The sequence below is a fragment of the Zingiber officinale genome, chromosome 1B (assembly GCF_018446385.1).
Source record: "Zingiber officinale cultivar Zhangliang chromosome 1B, Zo_v1.1, whole genome shotgun sequence".
Taxonomy (NCBI): domain Eukaryota; kingdom Viridiplantae; phylum Streptophyta; class Magnoliopsida; order Zingiberales; family Zingiberaceae; genus Zingiber; species Zingiber officinale.
In genome coordinates, this window is record NC_055986.1 from 155,872,379 (window position 1) to 155,890,144 (window position 17,766).

A 17,766-nucleotide genomic window follows, 5' to 3' on the forward strand; every position below is an offset into this window, starting at 1 on the left:
TCCGGTTCGACTCGACGATCCAGGTCAATGGGCAACCGGCCCGTTGACTCGGTTATGGGCCCGGGCCGAGTCCGAGCTAGACCCACCCCGGGATTGGGTCTATCTTAGAGAGCTTCCTCATTGCTACATTCCTGCAATATTAAAGATAAAAAATTTCACACATTTATCTATTATAAAAAAATCTCTCAACAAATTTTTTTTTTTTTTTTTAAGTCTCTTACATTTTTATTATAATTTCTTATCTATTTTACATTATATATATAAAAATTTTTTAATTAAAAACAACATGTTTTTTTAAAATAAAAAATTTAAAACAGCATGTTTTTTAAGTAGAAAAATAAAAAATATATATGATAAAAATTTTCAATAAAATAACATGTTTTTTTTTAAAAATTTTTAAAAAATATTTTAATAAAAAAAATTGAAGGACACGGAGCCACTCCTTGAGAAAAACGGAGGGGAGAGAGCTCCCCCTCTTTGCCACGTTGACATCCACTGTGGATGCCCTAAATAGTTTTTCTTCTGGATCAAATTCCTTGGCGGCGCGATGGCGGAGGAGGCTGCAACGAGTTCCATGGCAGGAGAGTTAGCGGTGCCGGAAGGCGCGAAAAAGATTCAGATATACTCCACGTCGTTGTCCTCTTCTTCAGCTAGACAAGTCACCCCCTTTTGGAAAGGTAAAACCCTGTTTTGGCTGCAAAACCATTATAGATAAAGCAGGCATCGCTGAGAAAGACGTTTCGTTGATCTCGCCAGATTGTTATAAGGTTGAGAATGTTCCTTGTAGCTATATTGCATTAGTTTTTTTTCCCTTGAATTCTGCAAAAGAGGGGTAGGCGTTGATCGTTTATCAAATCCCTTTACGAAAAGTTTCACATAGGGCTTTCTCCCATGAAACAATTGTTCTTTCATCCTCTTCATGTCAATGTGCCCTTTTGCCAAAACCAAAACACAGCTAAGCGTGGCAGCGGGGATAGGGTACTGACGAGTTCTCCACCGCCCATGCCCATATCCATACCCATACCCATACCCATACCCATACCCAGTGCCAGATTAAGCCATAGGAAACTAAGGCCAATGCTCAGGGTCGTCTCAACCATAATTAAGGCTCTAATATTAGTTTTTTAAAAATAGTTTTTTTTATATAAAATTTAGTTTTCTAGCTTTTAAGATGCAAAGTTACTAATTAAATTTTCATATTTAAGATTTGATAATGATTTTTTTAATTGATAATATTGTTATTTTTTTTGAGACATTGTTGAGCGTAAATAAGATTTTATTAATTTTAATTTTGAAAAACTTTTTTGAAACTATACTCACAGGTATTGTCAGTAGTATTCTATTCATGCATTATGAAAAAAATTATTTAATTTTATAAGGTTTAGTATCTCAAATGTAGTTTTTAATTATGATTTATTATTTCTTTTAAAACTTTTATTTTTGAAAATAAATTTAAACCATCAATATAAGATGATATGCCATTTAAATATTTTTCTTTCAGAAAATCATCACCAAACAATTTTAATTTTTTTACACCATATGAAAATTCCAAATTATTGTCATGTTTCCTAAACTATTCAAATCTATTTTGAAAGGAAGAAATGACATGATCATTAATATAATTGACATAATTAATTTTAAAAGATTCTTAAAATCTCACCTTATTAGTTTCATTCTCATCAAATTGTTTGCTTCTTCTAATTACACATTTTTTCATGAAATTTTGGTTCTACATTCATTTCATTTGCAATCTCTTTAGAAGAAATCATAGCCGATGTGAACCCATTTCTTTATAGTTAACAAAAGAAACAAGACCTTTTAACTAATCTAATGTAATAGCAATGTTCATATCTCTATAGTATAAACATTTATTAACAATATTAAATGCAAATAATATATCATACTAAATAATCATAATTAATAAAAATTCAAAATTTTCAATCTTATATGTTGTTAAATAGATTGCTTCTCCTTTTGTTTTAAGATCATCACCAGTTTCTGTAAGTTGATATAAAACATCTCTTATTTCTAGAGTTTGATATTTTGTTGCTTTAACACTTTCAAAACGACTTTCCCAATGTGTTTGTGACAATGAGTTAAGAGTTAAACTAGAAACATTCTATTTTTTTTTGTAGAAGAAGAAAATAATGAGTATATACATTGTGTTACACTAAAAAAATATTATAGCACTAGGACAAGAATTAGCTATATCACAAAGTACTAAATTAAAACTATGACAACCACATGACTTAGGTAGGGCCGGTTTAAGCCATATGCCCTAAGACCTATGCCTAGGGTCTCTATTTTATTAGAGCCCCAAAAAAATATGGTTGTCATAGTCTTAATTCTAGATATAAATTTAGATATAAATTCTACTAAATTGGAGGTTGTTAATGAGTTCTAGAGCTTTTTATACATTATGTGGTTGTCATAGTCTTAATTTAGCATTTGATGATATGACTAATTCTTGTCCTAGTGCTATAATATTTTTTGATGTAACACAACGTATACACTCGTTATTTTCTTCTTCTATGAAATGATAGAAAATTTTGCAAGACCATGTTTCTTAACTCTTAAGTCATTGCCATAAACACGTTGAGAAAGTCATCTTAAAAGTTTTAAAACAATAAAATATCAAGTTCCACAAATAAAAGATGTTTTATATCAACTTGCTGAAACTAGTGTTGATCCTAAAACAAAAAGTGAAGCAATTTCTATAGCAACATATTCAATTAAATTTTGTGAATTTTCATTAGGTATGTTATTTGATATGATATATTGTTTGGAGTTAATAAATTTTCACAATATAGTGATATGAATATTGTTATTGCATTAGATCAGTTAAAAGGTCTTGTTTTTTTTAATGACTATAGAGGAAATAAGTTCACATCTACTATGATTTCTGCTAAAGAGATTGCAAATAAAATGTGTAGAATCAAAATTTTATGAAAAATGTATAATTAAAAAAACAAATAATTTGACGAGAATGAAACTTTCAGTTGAAGAATCTTTTAAAATTAATTATTTCAATTGTATTATTGATCATGTCATTTTTCACTTCAAAGTAGGTTTGAATAATTTAAGATATATAAAGATAATTTTGATTTTTTGTCTGATATAGAAAAATTAAAAATTGTTAGGTAATGCTTTTCTAAAAGAAAAATGTTTGAATCCTGAAGGCTTTTTAAAACACAACATGTTATTTGATATTGATGATTTAGGTTTATTTTTGGAATTTAAAGTTTAAAAAAATAATAAATTCAAAATTAAATACAACACTTAGATACTAAATCTTATAAAACAATTAAATTCTTTTCCCAATGCATGGATAACTTATAAAATACTAATGACAATATTGGTTAGAATAGCTTCAGCAAAAAAAAGTTTTTTTAAATTGAAATTAATAAAATGTATTTACGCTCAACAATGACTCTTTATCAATTGAAAAAGATTTATTATCAAAGTTTGAATATAAAAATTTACTAATAATTTTGCATCTAAAAAAACCAGAAAACTAAATTTTATATAAAAAATATATTTTTTAAAAAATAATATTTATTATTTTTAAAAAAATATGGAGGTCTTAAATATTTTTTCGGCCTAGAGTCTCAAAAATGGTTGAGACGGCCCTATCCGTCCTATGGTTGGATCCTATTCCCATCATAGGACTCAACCTTTCTCTTAAATTAAAAATTAAAAAAGTCATAAAAATAAAAAATAAATTGGTTATCACTATAGATGAGGGATGATGGGGGTATTTTTTTAGTGTTTGAGGTTATTTTGTAACTTTAGATCAAAAGACCATAATGACTGTATTTTTTTTTATTATTTTAGGGAAAAAGGTCTTCTTTCCCCTTCTGAAAGAGGTATGGGTGGGAATTTTCAATTGGTTGTGTTTAGGTTTGTGGGTCACAGAGACTGCACCCAAGTTAGGCTTGGGCTCACCCCATTTTGACCCCACTAATGGAATGTGTTTGAACCTAACCCATTTGACACTACTCGTGGGTACCTGATAAGCCCAGATTGAGTGTCACGAATGGACTTCAAATTGATTTAGTATTGAAAACCCTCAACTCACAAAAAAAAAAAAAGGTAGATCCGCTACCTTAGCGGCCCCCCTAGTGCCGGCCCCACGGATATGGAGGGAGGTTCATGCAGGTACACAGGCCATAGGTGCATGGCGGGGTAAACCCCAGGTCGTCAGTTCCTGAGAATCTACCCCTGACCATTACGCCAGAGATACCATGCGCCCACCGTCTGCGCTACGCCCTGGGGGCAACCCTCAACTCACAAAAGAAATTATGAAGTACAGGTCCCAAGTCGAATCTCTTGAGGAAAACTAGTAAGTGGATGTTCGCCTTAGATTTAAAACTCTTTTGGGGTTTTCTGATTGAAAAGGGGGGGGGGTTGTTTTCGGTTCAACTTTTAAAATGAAGTAATGTAAATCTAATTGAGCTTAATCCTAACCTGGAATTAAATCCTACTCATGAAGAGAGATTACAACTAATTAAAGGAAACTAAAATTACGAAACCACAACAACTACAACTTGAAATCACAAGCTAAATCAGTGGAATACATGCAGAAATAAAACCCGTGGAATAAATGCAGAAATAAAACCCAATCTTCAACTTAACCAAGTAGCAAATATCATCTAACTTTAACACCTCCTTACCATCCCTAAACTAATGGCCCTCAAAAAGTAAATTGCAACTCCACAAAACAAACTTAATCTACTCAAGCTAAGCTGGAAATGACGTGAGCTATCCATGCAACTAGGCTTCCTAGAATTTAAGTAGCAAAACTTTTGTGCTGAAATTCAAAGTGCTGAAAACTCTTTCCTTAAACAGAATTATGCTAAACAAATGAGCAGTGACAAAATGGAACACTAAATTGCAGAAATTAAGCTATCTAAAACAAGATCAAGAGCCTAATCGCAGAATTGAAAACGTGTAACCATTAAATTGCAAAATCTTAAATGTTGAAACCAAAGCAGAGTTCCTAATTGCAATTAATGAAAGTGCAGAATTCGAAAACAGGAAGAAAATTGCAAGAGCCGAAACTTAAACACAATCTAACCAACTCAAATTTCAAAACTGAAAGAGTAAAACATCCCTAATCCCTAATTGCTCTTTCAACTTTCCTTCTCTTTGCCGTCACACAAAGAAGCTTAATGAAACCTCACTTCAACAATTGGAGAAGAAGATCTCAGCATCAAACTCAGCCCAGAGGTAGCTAAGCACTCCAGAGAAGACTCTCCGGTTAACTTTGCACAATCTGAAACTGTCACATGTGTAAATCAGGATTTCTGTGAGGCTGGAATCTCTGAATCTGGAAGCTGCTGCTTGATGGTCGAAATGAAGATGGAATGAGCTCGGAAAAGCCGGAGGAATGCTGCTGACGTACTCCGATGGAAGATGTACCCCCAGATCGGAGCAACGCCTCCAATCTGTGGCATAAACGGAGAAAACGCAGGATGAAGAAACACGCCGGAGGAACGCTGCCAACGTGCTACTGATGCTTGGACTTCGAATGCCGGATGCTAGAAACCTCATCGCCAATGAAGGAAGGTTGATTCGCAGATCTGAGATGAGGATGGGCCTTGCGTCGCGCAGAACAGCACGATGAACATGAGGCAAGCCACTGTTCACCGTGCCAAATTCTGGGTTTTATCCCCTTGGTTCAACTGGTTCACCACATGGCTGGTTCGGGTCAATCAATTCCCAACTCTCGAGATGACTGGACTTGGATTGAACCCAAGTAGAGATTTGATTACTTCACTTGGTTGCATGAACCCAATCTTCCCTCAAAATGACTTGGATCCTTGTGATCAATGTAGCCCACTGGTTACCTACAAAGCCAAATTATGTTTATGAGGCACAAACCATGAATTAAAAGAAATAAATGCATCTAATTCAAAACATTCCTCATTATGAAAAAATCATCTAACAAAACGATTTATCTCAACAATAAGCTCAAAAATCATCCAATAGCCACCACAATGATATGCCCAATAAGCTAGTTATCAGTACCCAAACAAATCCATATCACTTCAATACATTATAGTTTCTTCCTGCAACATTTAAAATAATTGCAAATAGACCTCCAAGAATCACTAAGTTAAACATCTAATCTTTCAAAAATAAAATATGCCTGAAAATATATAATTGAAACCAATATTGCATTCCTAATTTTTTGATTAACATAAATCATGTGAACTAGAGGAAAGATATACCAAAATACTATATTGTCTCTTCTTCCTCGCATGTGCAAAGACCCATATGCACCCGTAACAAGAAAGGAAATTATCATTGAGGCAATCTAAAGTCTAAACTGTACCTTGTATCTCACTTCATATACAACTCTTTGAACTCATTAATGCCTCCAAAGTAGTTAGATGAAGCTTACTTCCATGAAAACTTGCCAACACTCCCACCACTGCTACAGGCTGACTTAGTTGCAATTTTAGTTAGACATATAACAAGAAAGTCTTGAACAATAAGTTGTAAAGTAGGATACTTTGTACCATTTGTCCTCCGACTATGTAAAAACTTGAGTGCATGGTAAAACACCATTATCTAAGTAATTCTTCACTGCATATTTTACAATGACATTATTAGAGGAACTAAGGAATGAATTTGTGTTGTTGCTAATGAGAAGGATGACTTGCAATGCTAATAGATGAGGTTGAAGCCAGCTGAGAAACATGATACTTCAACTTAGATGCCCTAGATTGAGAAAAAACTGATGTGAAGACCCCCTTCATGTGAATTCAGATGAAGGGTACTTTCCTACCGCTGGATGAGAAGTGAAAACTGCACAATGTGTGCAGCTAGGATCAAATCACACTGTAGTCAACAGCTGGATCGCAGCCATTATACAATTTCACTCAAGGAGGTCTGCTCCCCAGCTTTATTTCTACATTGGTACTCATGCAAAAAAATATAACATGTTTCCTTAACTTTTTCTATCTCATAAAATGCATTGTCACCGTGAAGGGATGAAAGTATAACTTACCAGTTTTGTTATACTAGGGGTTAAAATAGCTGCCACAACTGAAATACCCTAGTTTTTCTCAAACTTCTCAACCATCTTTCTTATCATCCAAATGACAGCATTATCCTAGATCCTCAGGTCTCATCCTTGCAATAAGTTAATGTAACTATAATCCAGTCATCAAATCTTTGAGATGCTGCACTAGTATTATTTCTTCATCTTTATCATTGTCTAGTATCTTTATAGATTATTTAACAAGCTAGATATAGACAATATCTAAGCTAATGGGGAATGCTAGAGTTATTAAGTTATTATGAATATTTGAGTTACAATTATATGTTGTATAGGTATAGTTCCACGACTCCCACCTCATATAAGTTCCATGACTCCCACCTCATATATTTAGTAATTGCCAAGTGTTATTGAGTATCCATATTGTAATGTTTTGCTCTGAACAACACTAGACAATACTTTATCCTTCTTTTTTTAATCAGTATCTTACTTCTGAACTTTACCACCGCAATCTTGTTAACTTGGCCCTTCAATACAACTTTTGGAGAATCAAAACAAACAAACTTTTGAAAAAATAAAAATTCACTCCACAGCAAATGCAATCATATTCTTTGTTAGGTTTGCTGTTGTTGCAATTAGTTATTTAAAAGCTATTCATTGTGTTAGTCTTGCCTTCTCGTGTTTAATTGTCACCGCAGAGAAGTATGAGAAAGATGCTAAGAAATACTGGGATCTCTTCTACAAGCGCCACCAAGACAGGGTGAGTTCTCTCCTTTTAATTTTCATCGTCTCATTTTTATTTCATTTAAATTGTTCTCCATTGCAAGAACTAAACTTGTCATTTGTTTGATGATTTTTTGTGTTGTGCAGTTTTTCAAGGATCGACACTACTTGGATAAGGAATGGGGCGATCACTTTTTGGTTGTACAACTTTTTTATACAATGCTAAATCATTTTTTTCCCTTGAAAAATTGTTCTATACTGATTTGCTTCTTTACTTGATTATTCTTCTTCTAGGATAGAGAGGTTGGAAAACTTGTTGTATTGGAGGTAACCTTGAATCTCAGTGATGCAATGCTTTACTCAATGCTGTAGTGATAGTTCCAAATTATATTTATGATTGCTTTTATTCTTTCTTTATTTTATGATACTATGTCTTGAACTTCCACACTTTTTATGCTTATGTGTTCCCTCGTGTTCTTATCTAGGTTAAAGTACCATGTCAGAGTATTAGTTCTCGGTTAGAATCGTAAGATTTTATGCACTATTGTGCTGACACACATGCCAAAGCATGTCGAGATAAATTTGGACAAGTTTTACTTTTTTTTTTTTTGTAAATTTCTTTCTAATTAGCTTATTTTCTTTCAAGCATGGGAGTATGACAATGTTATACTCAAACTAAATTAATATTTTGAAGAAACAAGTTAAAAAATTTAAAATGTTTAACAAACATCACTAACTAATAGCATGCGTTCAAAATTACAAAATGAGTGTTGTGTTTCATATTTGTGTGAGATCAACCTATAACTAATGCTCTTGTTGGTTCCAATTCAACTATGTATTAATATTGTTGTTTATAATTAATTAATATTATAATATAATTATTAATTTAGTTTAATTAATATCAATATTAATCTATTTAGTTAATCTTTTAACTTATAATTAACAATGATTACATTATTTATAGATCTACAGTAATAATCAAAATCAATTAATGTTTAATTAAATTAGTATTCCAGCATATATATTAATTATATAAATAATTATATTTAGATTAATTTAGTTATAGGTGAATTAAAATTAAATTATATATAATTGTTAAGAAAAAATAAAATCTGGTAATTATGTTCCCACCAATCCATCATATTAACCGTGAATAAAAATTATAGTACTCATTAACAATTTAACCTATAATAATTAGAAATTAATTAAATTTGAAATAGAAATTGTCACTATTTGTTAATTAATTTACCTACTCCAATCCTTCAGAATTTCAGTGCTACCCCTTGTGATTTGAAGCCCTTGTTTTTCTCTTTTGTGATGCGAAGGCGAGGAACACTCAACACACTTGTAGCAACTTTGCCCCTCACAATCTTAATCATGCACTTTTACTTTTAGCACTAAGAATGCTTGTGCTGCCACACTAAAAGTTCAGTTGGTGGATGATATTTGGATGTGCTAGTCTAGGTGAACTGTACCCATCTATTAAGTCTTTACTACTCTACGCCTCTATTAACTATTCACCTTTGTGTTTGTTGGGAATATTTTTAATTAATTAGGGACTTATCGTAAATATCCAATTATAAATAGATAGGGTTTGAAATATGAGTCAGGGTTCAAATCCCCAGTTGGAAATGATAAAGGGCCATGTTGTCCTAAACATGATGACATGTGATGTTGAAAACATTGAGGAAGAAGGATCTGGCAACCCATGTCAATCCTTAGTAGAAGAATAAGAAGAGGAGGAGATCATGGTTTACCTGGGAGGACTAACCTCCTTGCTAGTGCTAGAGGTAGTCGCAGAAGCTTAGTATTACTTTGTGTCTTGCCTTGAATTGCTTGTTCCTGAGGTAGTCACAAAGATGTCGCTGCTCTTGTAGCATGAATCCTCACATTAAAAGAGTAAAAAACCATTGTGAAAGCTTGCCCTCACGTTTTGCTCATGAAATCTTACATCATTGGTGGAGTTGGACAACTCTTGATCGCATAGTATCTTACACCTCATTTCATGGATCGAAATTTCGAATTGTGCTAGGTGGCACGATCAAAATGTATTGTTCCAAAAGATTACCAAAAATTGATACTACTTGGCACAAATAACTGTGTCGATCATGTCGATAAGTATCATGTCATGCAAATACTCAACACCGCTTAGCATGCTACAACAAAGGTCAAGATGAATTATTTCTTTAGCTTGTGTGCATATAAGGTAATGTCAAAAGTGTATAATCTTGTCAAAAACGTATCATTTTAAATGGAGCACAAACTTTAAGTATATAGTTCTCTTCTTTTTTTGTTTCCCTTCATCTCCTTCCTCCTTACACCTTCAGTTTGTTATCAACATCATATATTGGAACATTAGTACCATACCAAAAGATTTTAAACTGAAACCTAGTATGTCGAGATTTTAAACCTTCCCTCTCATTTTGTGCTAATTGGTGGGAGATATAGTAGCTTTTCACCATTGCTGTCCAATATGGAATGATATTCAATACCACACATATTGATTTACATGTAAAATGATAATAAGGTAATAAATATATATACGTAGAGAAAACTAGATAAGGAATAACATCTTCCCACTTCATATTAGAGTATGCAATTTCTCTCATTCATTATCTTGCTCCTCAAACTTATCCCAATAGTGAGTATTCTCACATCTTTGTCTCTGCATAACCTGAGCAGCCTAACAACAAGTTCTGCTCCACCTGTTGCTGATTTGCCAGTCATGTGCATTTGGTTGGGGAATTTTCTTTGAGCATTTTTTGATTCTTAGAAAATAGACTTTAAAAAGTGAAACGAGTGATGAAATTTTTTTTTTCAATTTTGACAATTTATTATAGGTGAATGGTGTGATAGATATTTATTTTTTATGTTCAATCTTTACTTGCTTTATTTTATTTTCTGAAAAATGCAAACTGAAAATAGAAAATTTTCATCAACCATTTGCACAAGAGCTTTGATCTCCCACTTCTTCCACCTCGAATCATTATCCCCTAGAGGTTAGGGTAATGAGAAATGTGGTCTCCTCCAACTTGCAACTTGCGCTTTCATTTCCTTACGATTTTTTTGGCTCTGTGCTTCCTCCTAATTCTGTGCTTGGTCTAGCAGTTTCAGATTCCTTTATTTTTAGTCTCTTGTCTCCTGTGGGCAGCAGCATGCCAACATCAACTAAAGGGAGAGGACAATTAATTCTTTCCCTCTACTTTCTTCTCGGGCTCTTGAGCTCCATCCCGACCCTTAGTAGAGATCTAATCTACATCTCTCTTACTTGTTGGATTTGTCTCACTACAGCAACAATACTAGTAGAGATTTGATCTACATTTCTCTTTTGTCCTTTAGTTGTCTTAGTTGGCAGCACTCCAAGCTTCTCCTTCCTTCTAATGTTAAGCTTTGTCTGCCTCCTTCAGTAGCCACTCTACTTCCTTGCTATGACTACAAAACTCATTCCCATCCCTAGCCTCATCAATGCAAGTTTGTTCATTAGTTTCATTTTCTTTATATTTGCTCTTCTTGCTCAGTTAATCATCATCAATGGAGTTTCACAATCTATGATGTAATACTAGAGACAAGTGATGAGAGACATCCTTAATTAATGTAATGTTCCTATTGCTACATGAGTTCTAGATGCAAGAACTTGGGTGCATATCTGAGACATGCCCCTTTTCTTGAGCCTTGCACCAACATTTCATCCTATCAATGTAACCAGCAAATGGTTCACTCTCATCAGCAAAGGGCAATGGTCAAGTCACTCCTATATCTTTATATTCTTCTGTCCTTTATATTTCATAATTTTCTCTGAATTTATTATCCAGAGCAAACTCAGTCACTAAATTTCAGTTCAATACTCTTTAACTGCTAACTCTATTTCAGTTCAAGGTTCAAACTATAATGGTGATTAATACATGGCATGAATCTCAAGGATTGAATGAGTTGTGACCAAATTTGTCTTCTCAAGAATCTGACTCTTCTGCTCTCCAAATTCATTCCTTGTAATTGAATCTGCAGTTTGGTTTTATGCTAAACTGGATCCAAATATCTCGAACATACACAATAAGGTTGAATCAGAGTAACAAATAACCTGTTGAAATCAAGTAGATTTAAGCAAATCATTTGAGAGGATAAAAGCATAGCCTTCTCAAGTCTGCAACTGTTAAATGAAAAACACATTTGTTATGTAAGTTCTATACACCAAGCATGTTGCTGAGTGTACATTATTTCTGATATCATAAACTCTTATTTTGAGGGGACTTCTAAGAGTTGGTGCTTGTTAAAGTGCATTGCAGGATAGTTTTTTTAGTGTAGTAATGTTTGAGGTTTTTAATGTATTTATGCTTTGACTGAACCTATGCTTAGCATGAATTTGGCATGAGTTCAATACACTTGGTGTTCCACACAAAACTTGTTTTTTATAAAGTTGTCCTATGAATAAAATGAAATCTACTTTTATCTTTATCTCATCATTCCTGTATTTCTTTATTTCTTTTTCATCTAATTGTCATTGTTAATATGCACATTTGTGTAGCTTATTGTAGGTTGGTTGTGGAGCTGGGAACACAATTTTTCCCTTGGTTGCAACATATCCACATATATTTGTTCATGCCTGTGATTTTTCACCACGTGCTATTGAGTTGGTCAAGGTTTGTTTTCTTTTTTTATATCACTTAGACATGGTGTCTAGTTTCAGATTATTGAAATTCCTGCAGCCTGCTAAGAAGTAATACATTTCAAAATTGTTTTACCACTTATACTGCTACTACCATCGTTTAAAATCTAAATTCGTACCGAGTTTTCGGTCCCAAATCAGAACGATAAACGATCGCAGGCATCTCACCGCAACACATAGAGCCGCGCGCCTCTCTATAGCGACCCGTGGGGGTTTCCACATGCCCACGGGGTTGTGCGTCTTCAAAGTTTCCACTGTGGTGCCTCGGGGTCGGGGCACTTCCGTAACCCGCTTTGGTCGTCACGGGTAGAGGTGAGCAAAAATTTGATTAACCGAACAAACTGACCGAATTTTAAAATTCGGTTTGATTTATTCGGATTTTTTGTTTTTTTGTTTAACTCAGTTAATTCGGTTCGTATTCTATTTTAAATTTTCTTATTTGATTAAACCGAATTGATTGAATAACCGAATTTTTGGGCCAAACCGAATTTTTAGATTATTTTTTAGACCAAAACTGAATTTTTAGACTCTAATTAGAAAAATTGGGTTAATTTGGTTTTTGATTGAATTAATCGATATTTTATCGGTTCGATTTATTCGGTTATTTTTAAAAGTTAGGTTGGTTCGGTTAGTTCGAAAATAAATCGGTTTGGTTAATTCGGTTTCGTTTGATTTGGTTTTAACCGAATACTCACCCCTAGTCGCGGGGTCATTGCGTCTGCGACCCCACAAGGGCCGCCTGGCAGCCGCTGGGGGGTTGCCGCGGTTACCACTACTCCGCTGTGGCTCACGGTGTTAGCCGCGGTTCCGGTGTCAAGTGGTAGCTAGGTAGAAGGGTAAGTTTCTCTCATTTTATCTGCCACAAAATTCTATTTTAAACCTTGGCTACTACCACTATTAAGAGAGTTCTTTGGCTTACCTAGATGTAATATCCAGGTTTAGTGTCCTTTGTTTCTTGAGATGAATAATACGGGTATGGAATGTATTTTTTTTCTTTTATATTTAATGGTCTTATAGTTATTGTGGATCGATATAAGCCCACTAGATAACAGGAACATGTTTATGTAATAGTGGGTAGACGCATGCAAACTGGAAAATGCCCAAATTACCCAATCTGTACTGAGACCTGAAGAGGCTGCAAGTTCGGAGTTATTTCAGGTATCAGATTAAAAAAGATCTAATTTCATCCTTTGGATTAGTCTGTAGCCCAACTCGGACAAACATGGATAGAGTCAAATGATGTAAAAAGATCCATATAGCCTATCCTATTTAGTAGGATAAGGCTTGGTTGTTATTATAACAGTTGTGCTCGTGATCCTGGTATCCTTAACCCTATGCCTCTGTCCCACTTGGACCTCATCGATCATCCAGGTTGTTGTCTGGCTACGTCCTTTGACACACCATCCCCTTGCAAGTTAGATGCATTCAACTCGAGTTTCTTTTACTCCTCTACTTCAAGGTGGCATCGCCATCTTTTGCTCCTTGTCCTTGTTAACATGCTGTCCGAATTTAAGTCCTAATTCTGAGCAAGAGCTGAATCTGCTTCTATTGTTTCCTTGTTGCCACAATTACTTGTGAATTGCTTAACTGTTTTTTTAAAACAATTTTAACACTTGGCAATATAAGCTCCATCACTTGTTTTTATAATGATAGGATAACTTGACTAATAATAGTTTCTTTACAATAACTGACAAAGTGAATCATGAGGAAATAAACTTTTTTTTTTGCAAAAGAATCCTCTTATAAAATATGTTTATGTTTGAAGTAGAGGTGTCAAAAATGGACCGACCCGCCAACTCGACACAAGTCGATCTGAAAAATATTGGATTAAGTTTGGGGGTTTTCGGATTCGGGTTGACCTGAATTTAGGCTTTAGGGGTTAAATCAAATTTTATTTTAAAAATTAAGATGTTTTATGTATATAAATAGCAGAATATTAGTATAACAATGATGAAATATTGAGATAAAAGTGAAGCATTATAGTGAAATAACAAAAAAAAAGATTTTTTTTTGGGTTGGTCGGGTTATCCGGGTTCGGATTCGGGTTTAGGGTTTTCTAGTTGAGTTCTGGTTCAGGTCGAATTTGAGTTGGGTTTTTTTTAATAATATTCTTGCTTCAACCCAACCCGAACCCATCTGAATTGATATCCCTAGTTTGTAGCTCCATCACTTGTCTTAGTAACTTGGATAATGTATTCTTCCCGTGAGTAATCAATAACAAAGCGAATGATGAGGGCAATATAATTTTTCTAAAGCTTGTTGTAATTATATTGGTTCGTATAGTTGTTTAGCATTATGCACAATTGACATTCATATTCATTTTTCGTAAATGAAATCTCTAGTTTGCATCACGTCAGCCAAATAAACCATTACTTTACAATTGATTATTGCTGGTTATCAGGCCTATAAATGAATAGAATAATTGTGCGCTAGCTCAATATTTGATTTGGTAGAGCCCATTTATATTTGTGAAAAAATATAAAATAAACAAGTTTGTGCCACTCTCGGGTGTAATTTTCTCTCATTATGAGGCATACTCCACTCGGTGATAGTGTAATAAAGAGGAATCAAAAGTCATATGAATAGGATAACTAGGAAATTTAATGAATTTGTTGTATTCATATAAATATTTTATTTCTACAAGTACAAGAAAATTCTTCTGATAAAAACATTCTATAAACAAATAAAAAAATATAACATAATGAAAATCGAATAAGAATTAGTATGCCAAGATCTTTGAGTAACTCTATATACGAGCTAAAATCAAATACGTTCCCATAGGTTGGCACAATTGGTACAGTGGTTGCTCCAATAAGTCTTGGGGTCATCCCAACGGGTGCAAAATACCTTGCTGACTGTCTGATCTCCCTCATGCAAACAACCGTTGCGCTAGGACAAATGCCCTAGTGATTTATCCCCTTCCAGAGAGTGGGCCGTTTTGGAGGGGCCGCTAAGGTGACGACTTCATCTTTTGCTCCAATAAAACCAATTATGATATTAAAAGGGTGTTTGTGCTTACAAAATTGAAGGTCAAAGAAAGCCAACATTAAGTACTAATTAAGTGAATAATCTAGAAAAGATGTGCATGAATTTAGTCTTATTTAGGAGGTCAAAGAACTAAAGTATGTCATAATTTCATATTATAACTTTAAATTGTTCCTTAAGTGCTTAGATTATACATATATGAAGACATATAATTATATCTATAGTATTTTGATTGTTTATCAATATTTACAGTTACTACTATCACATAAATAATCACCACTATTTGTTACTAATTAAGATAATTATCATTTATTATTATTTTTAATCAACATGTGAAAGTAAAATGATGAAAAGATTGAGAGAAATGTTTTACATAGAATACAAGCAAGATGGTTGAAATGGAAGAGAGCGTCGGGTGTCTTATGTGATTGTAAAGAACTTTAAAACTTAAAAGGAAGTTCTACAAAACGGCGGTTATGCCTATTATATTTTATGACACTGAATATTAGACTATGACTCGAGCACATGAGAAAAAGATGAGAGTTGCAGAAATAAGGATGTTAAAGTGGATGTGCGGACGTACGAGGATGGACAAAATAAGAAATGAGAGTATTAGAGAGAAAGTCGAAATTGCATTTATTAAAGAAAAACTCCGAGAGACACGTTTAAGATGATACGAACATTTACTTACAGCCAATAAATGCTCCAGTTAGGTGATGTGAAAGATCAATACACACATCAAACATCGAAGAGAAAGACTAAAAAGATTTGGTTAGCAACAATAAAACAAAATAAAATTTATTTAAGTATAGATAATATAGTAGGAGAAAAAGTCCAATGACGTAAAAGGATCCAAGATCCATGTAGCTGACCTCATCTAGTAGGATTAAGGCTTAGTTGTTGGATTTAGTCATGTATAAATGACTTCAATGGTATATGTTAGAATAGAATATTTATAAGAGTATTTTTGACTTTTTTGTATATCTTCTTTCCTATATAAAGGCCTAACTCGTGGCTCCTAAGATATGAGATTTTAGGTTTTACTTTGAACATGGTATCAGAGCCAAGTTAAAACCCTAATTTCTTTCCTCTACCCCGCGTCGTCTTTCTGCCGCGCCGTCTTTCTGCCTCTCAAGTTCTCCAGCGGCGACGGTCTTTCTGCCGTGCGTCTTTCTGCCTCGCGAGTTCTCCAGCGGCGACGGGCCTTTCTCTTCCGCAAGTTCTCCAGCAGCGATAGCCCTCCAGCGGCGACGGGCTGTCGACCTTTCTCTGCCTCCTCCTTCGGCCGTTTCGGAGAAGGGGGAGTCGCGGGGGGAGAGGGTCCGGAAGGGGGCTGTTTCGTGGACGCCGAGCTCCGCCTCGTCTCCACAATATCTTCGTCGCTTCAGGGCGAAGAGATCAAGGATTGAGCACGAACCCCAATCCTTCTCCCGTCTCTGCGTTCGATTGCTCTGCGCTTCGACCTGATCCCTCGCGGGAGAGGAGCCTCTGCCGTTGTTGGTTTTTCTGTTGCACAGAACCTTCGCCTCTACCTCGCTCTGTCATCAGCAGCCAACAAGCCTGACGCCGGAAGAAGCACTTCCAGCAGAAGCATGCGCAGTGCGGTTCACAGTTCTATTCATGGCTACATCTGGCGCCCCAAAGCCAGATACCTCAATCTTTACCAACCATATTACTGCACCCCTTTCTTCCGAGCAGTTGGATGGTAAAAATTATATCTCCTGGGCATCTCACATTGAACTTTGGCTTGTTGGACAGGGGTATGAGACACATCTCACTCAAACTGAAGAAGATGTTCAAGTCGCCGATCGTCCTCTGTGGAAGAAGGTTGACGCTCAGTTGTGTTGTATTATCCGAGCCACCATCCATCCATCTCTTAGGGATGTCTTCCGTACTCACAAAACCTGTAAAGCTGTGTGGACACAGACTCAACAACTCTTTACAAACACCTCTCGGCGACTCTATCAAGTTTGTGAAGATCTCATGACCATCCTCAGTGCTCATCAGATTAAGGATTCAATGTCAACTTATCTGGGTTCAGTCTCTAGCCTTTTTTGTGAATTCAATGAACTGCTCCCACCTGCGGCCAATCCTGCTGAAGAGCTTGAAAATCGGAAGAAATTTTTTATGTCTCTGGCTTTATATGGTCTGCCCACAGATTATTCTCATGTCCGTGATTAGATCCTGGGCAGCCCCATAGAAGCTACCATGGACAATACCTGGGCGACTCTTCTCCGTGTCCTGGCCAAAGTCTTGACGATGCCTTCTTTCGTTCCTGCCGACTCGTCAGCTTTGGTCTCTCGATACAAAGGACCTCCACCTCGCAAGGGTGGCAAAGGACGCCCTTGGTGTGATCATTGTCATCGATCGGGTCACACGATTGATAACT

At 35.0% G+C, this 17,766-nt stretch overlaps 1 protein-coding gene across 5 annotated transcripts in view; it reads left to right on the plus strand.

The window, feature by feature from the left end:
• The first annotated feature begins 458 nt into the window (after positions 1-458).
• LOC121985839 overlaps positions 459-17,766 on the plus strand; it is a 36,067-nt gene continuing 18,759 nt past the window's right edge. The window contains exons 1-6 of one of the 5 annotated variants that reach the window (XR_006113278.1): positions 484-677; positions 7,705-7,766; positions 7,877-7,927; positions 8,024-8,056; positions 12,262-12,366; positions 12,552-12,704. Coding sequence is in view for 3 of the 5 variants with exons in the window: in XM_042539530.1 (XP_042395464.1) it covers positions 548-677; positions 7,705-7,766; positions 7,877-7,927; positions 8,024-8,056; positions 12,262-12,366 (381 nt within the window). In the remaining 2 variants the exon portion in view is untranslated. Of the gene's footprint in view, positions 678-7,704; positions 7,767-7,876; positions 7,928-8,023; positions 8,057-12,261; positions 12,705-17,766 lie in introns of all 5 variants that reach the window. The other 4 variants (XM_042539530.1, XM_042539522.1, XM_042539536.1 and 1 more) reach the window with 4 other exon arrangements.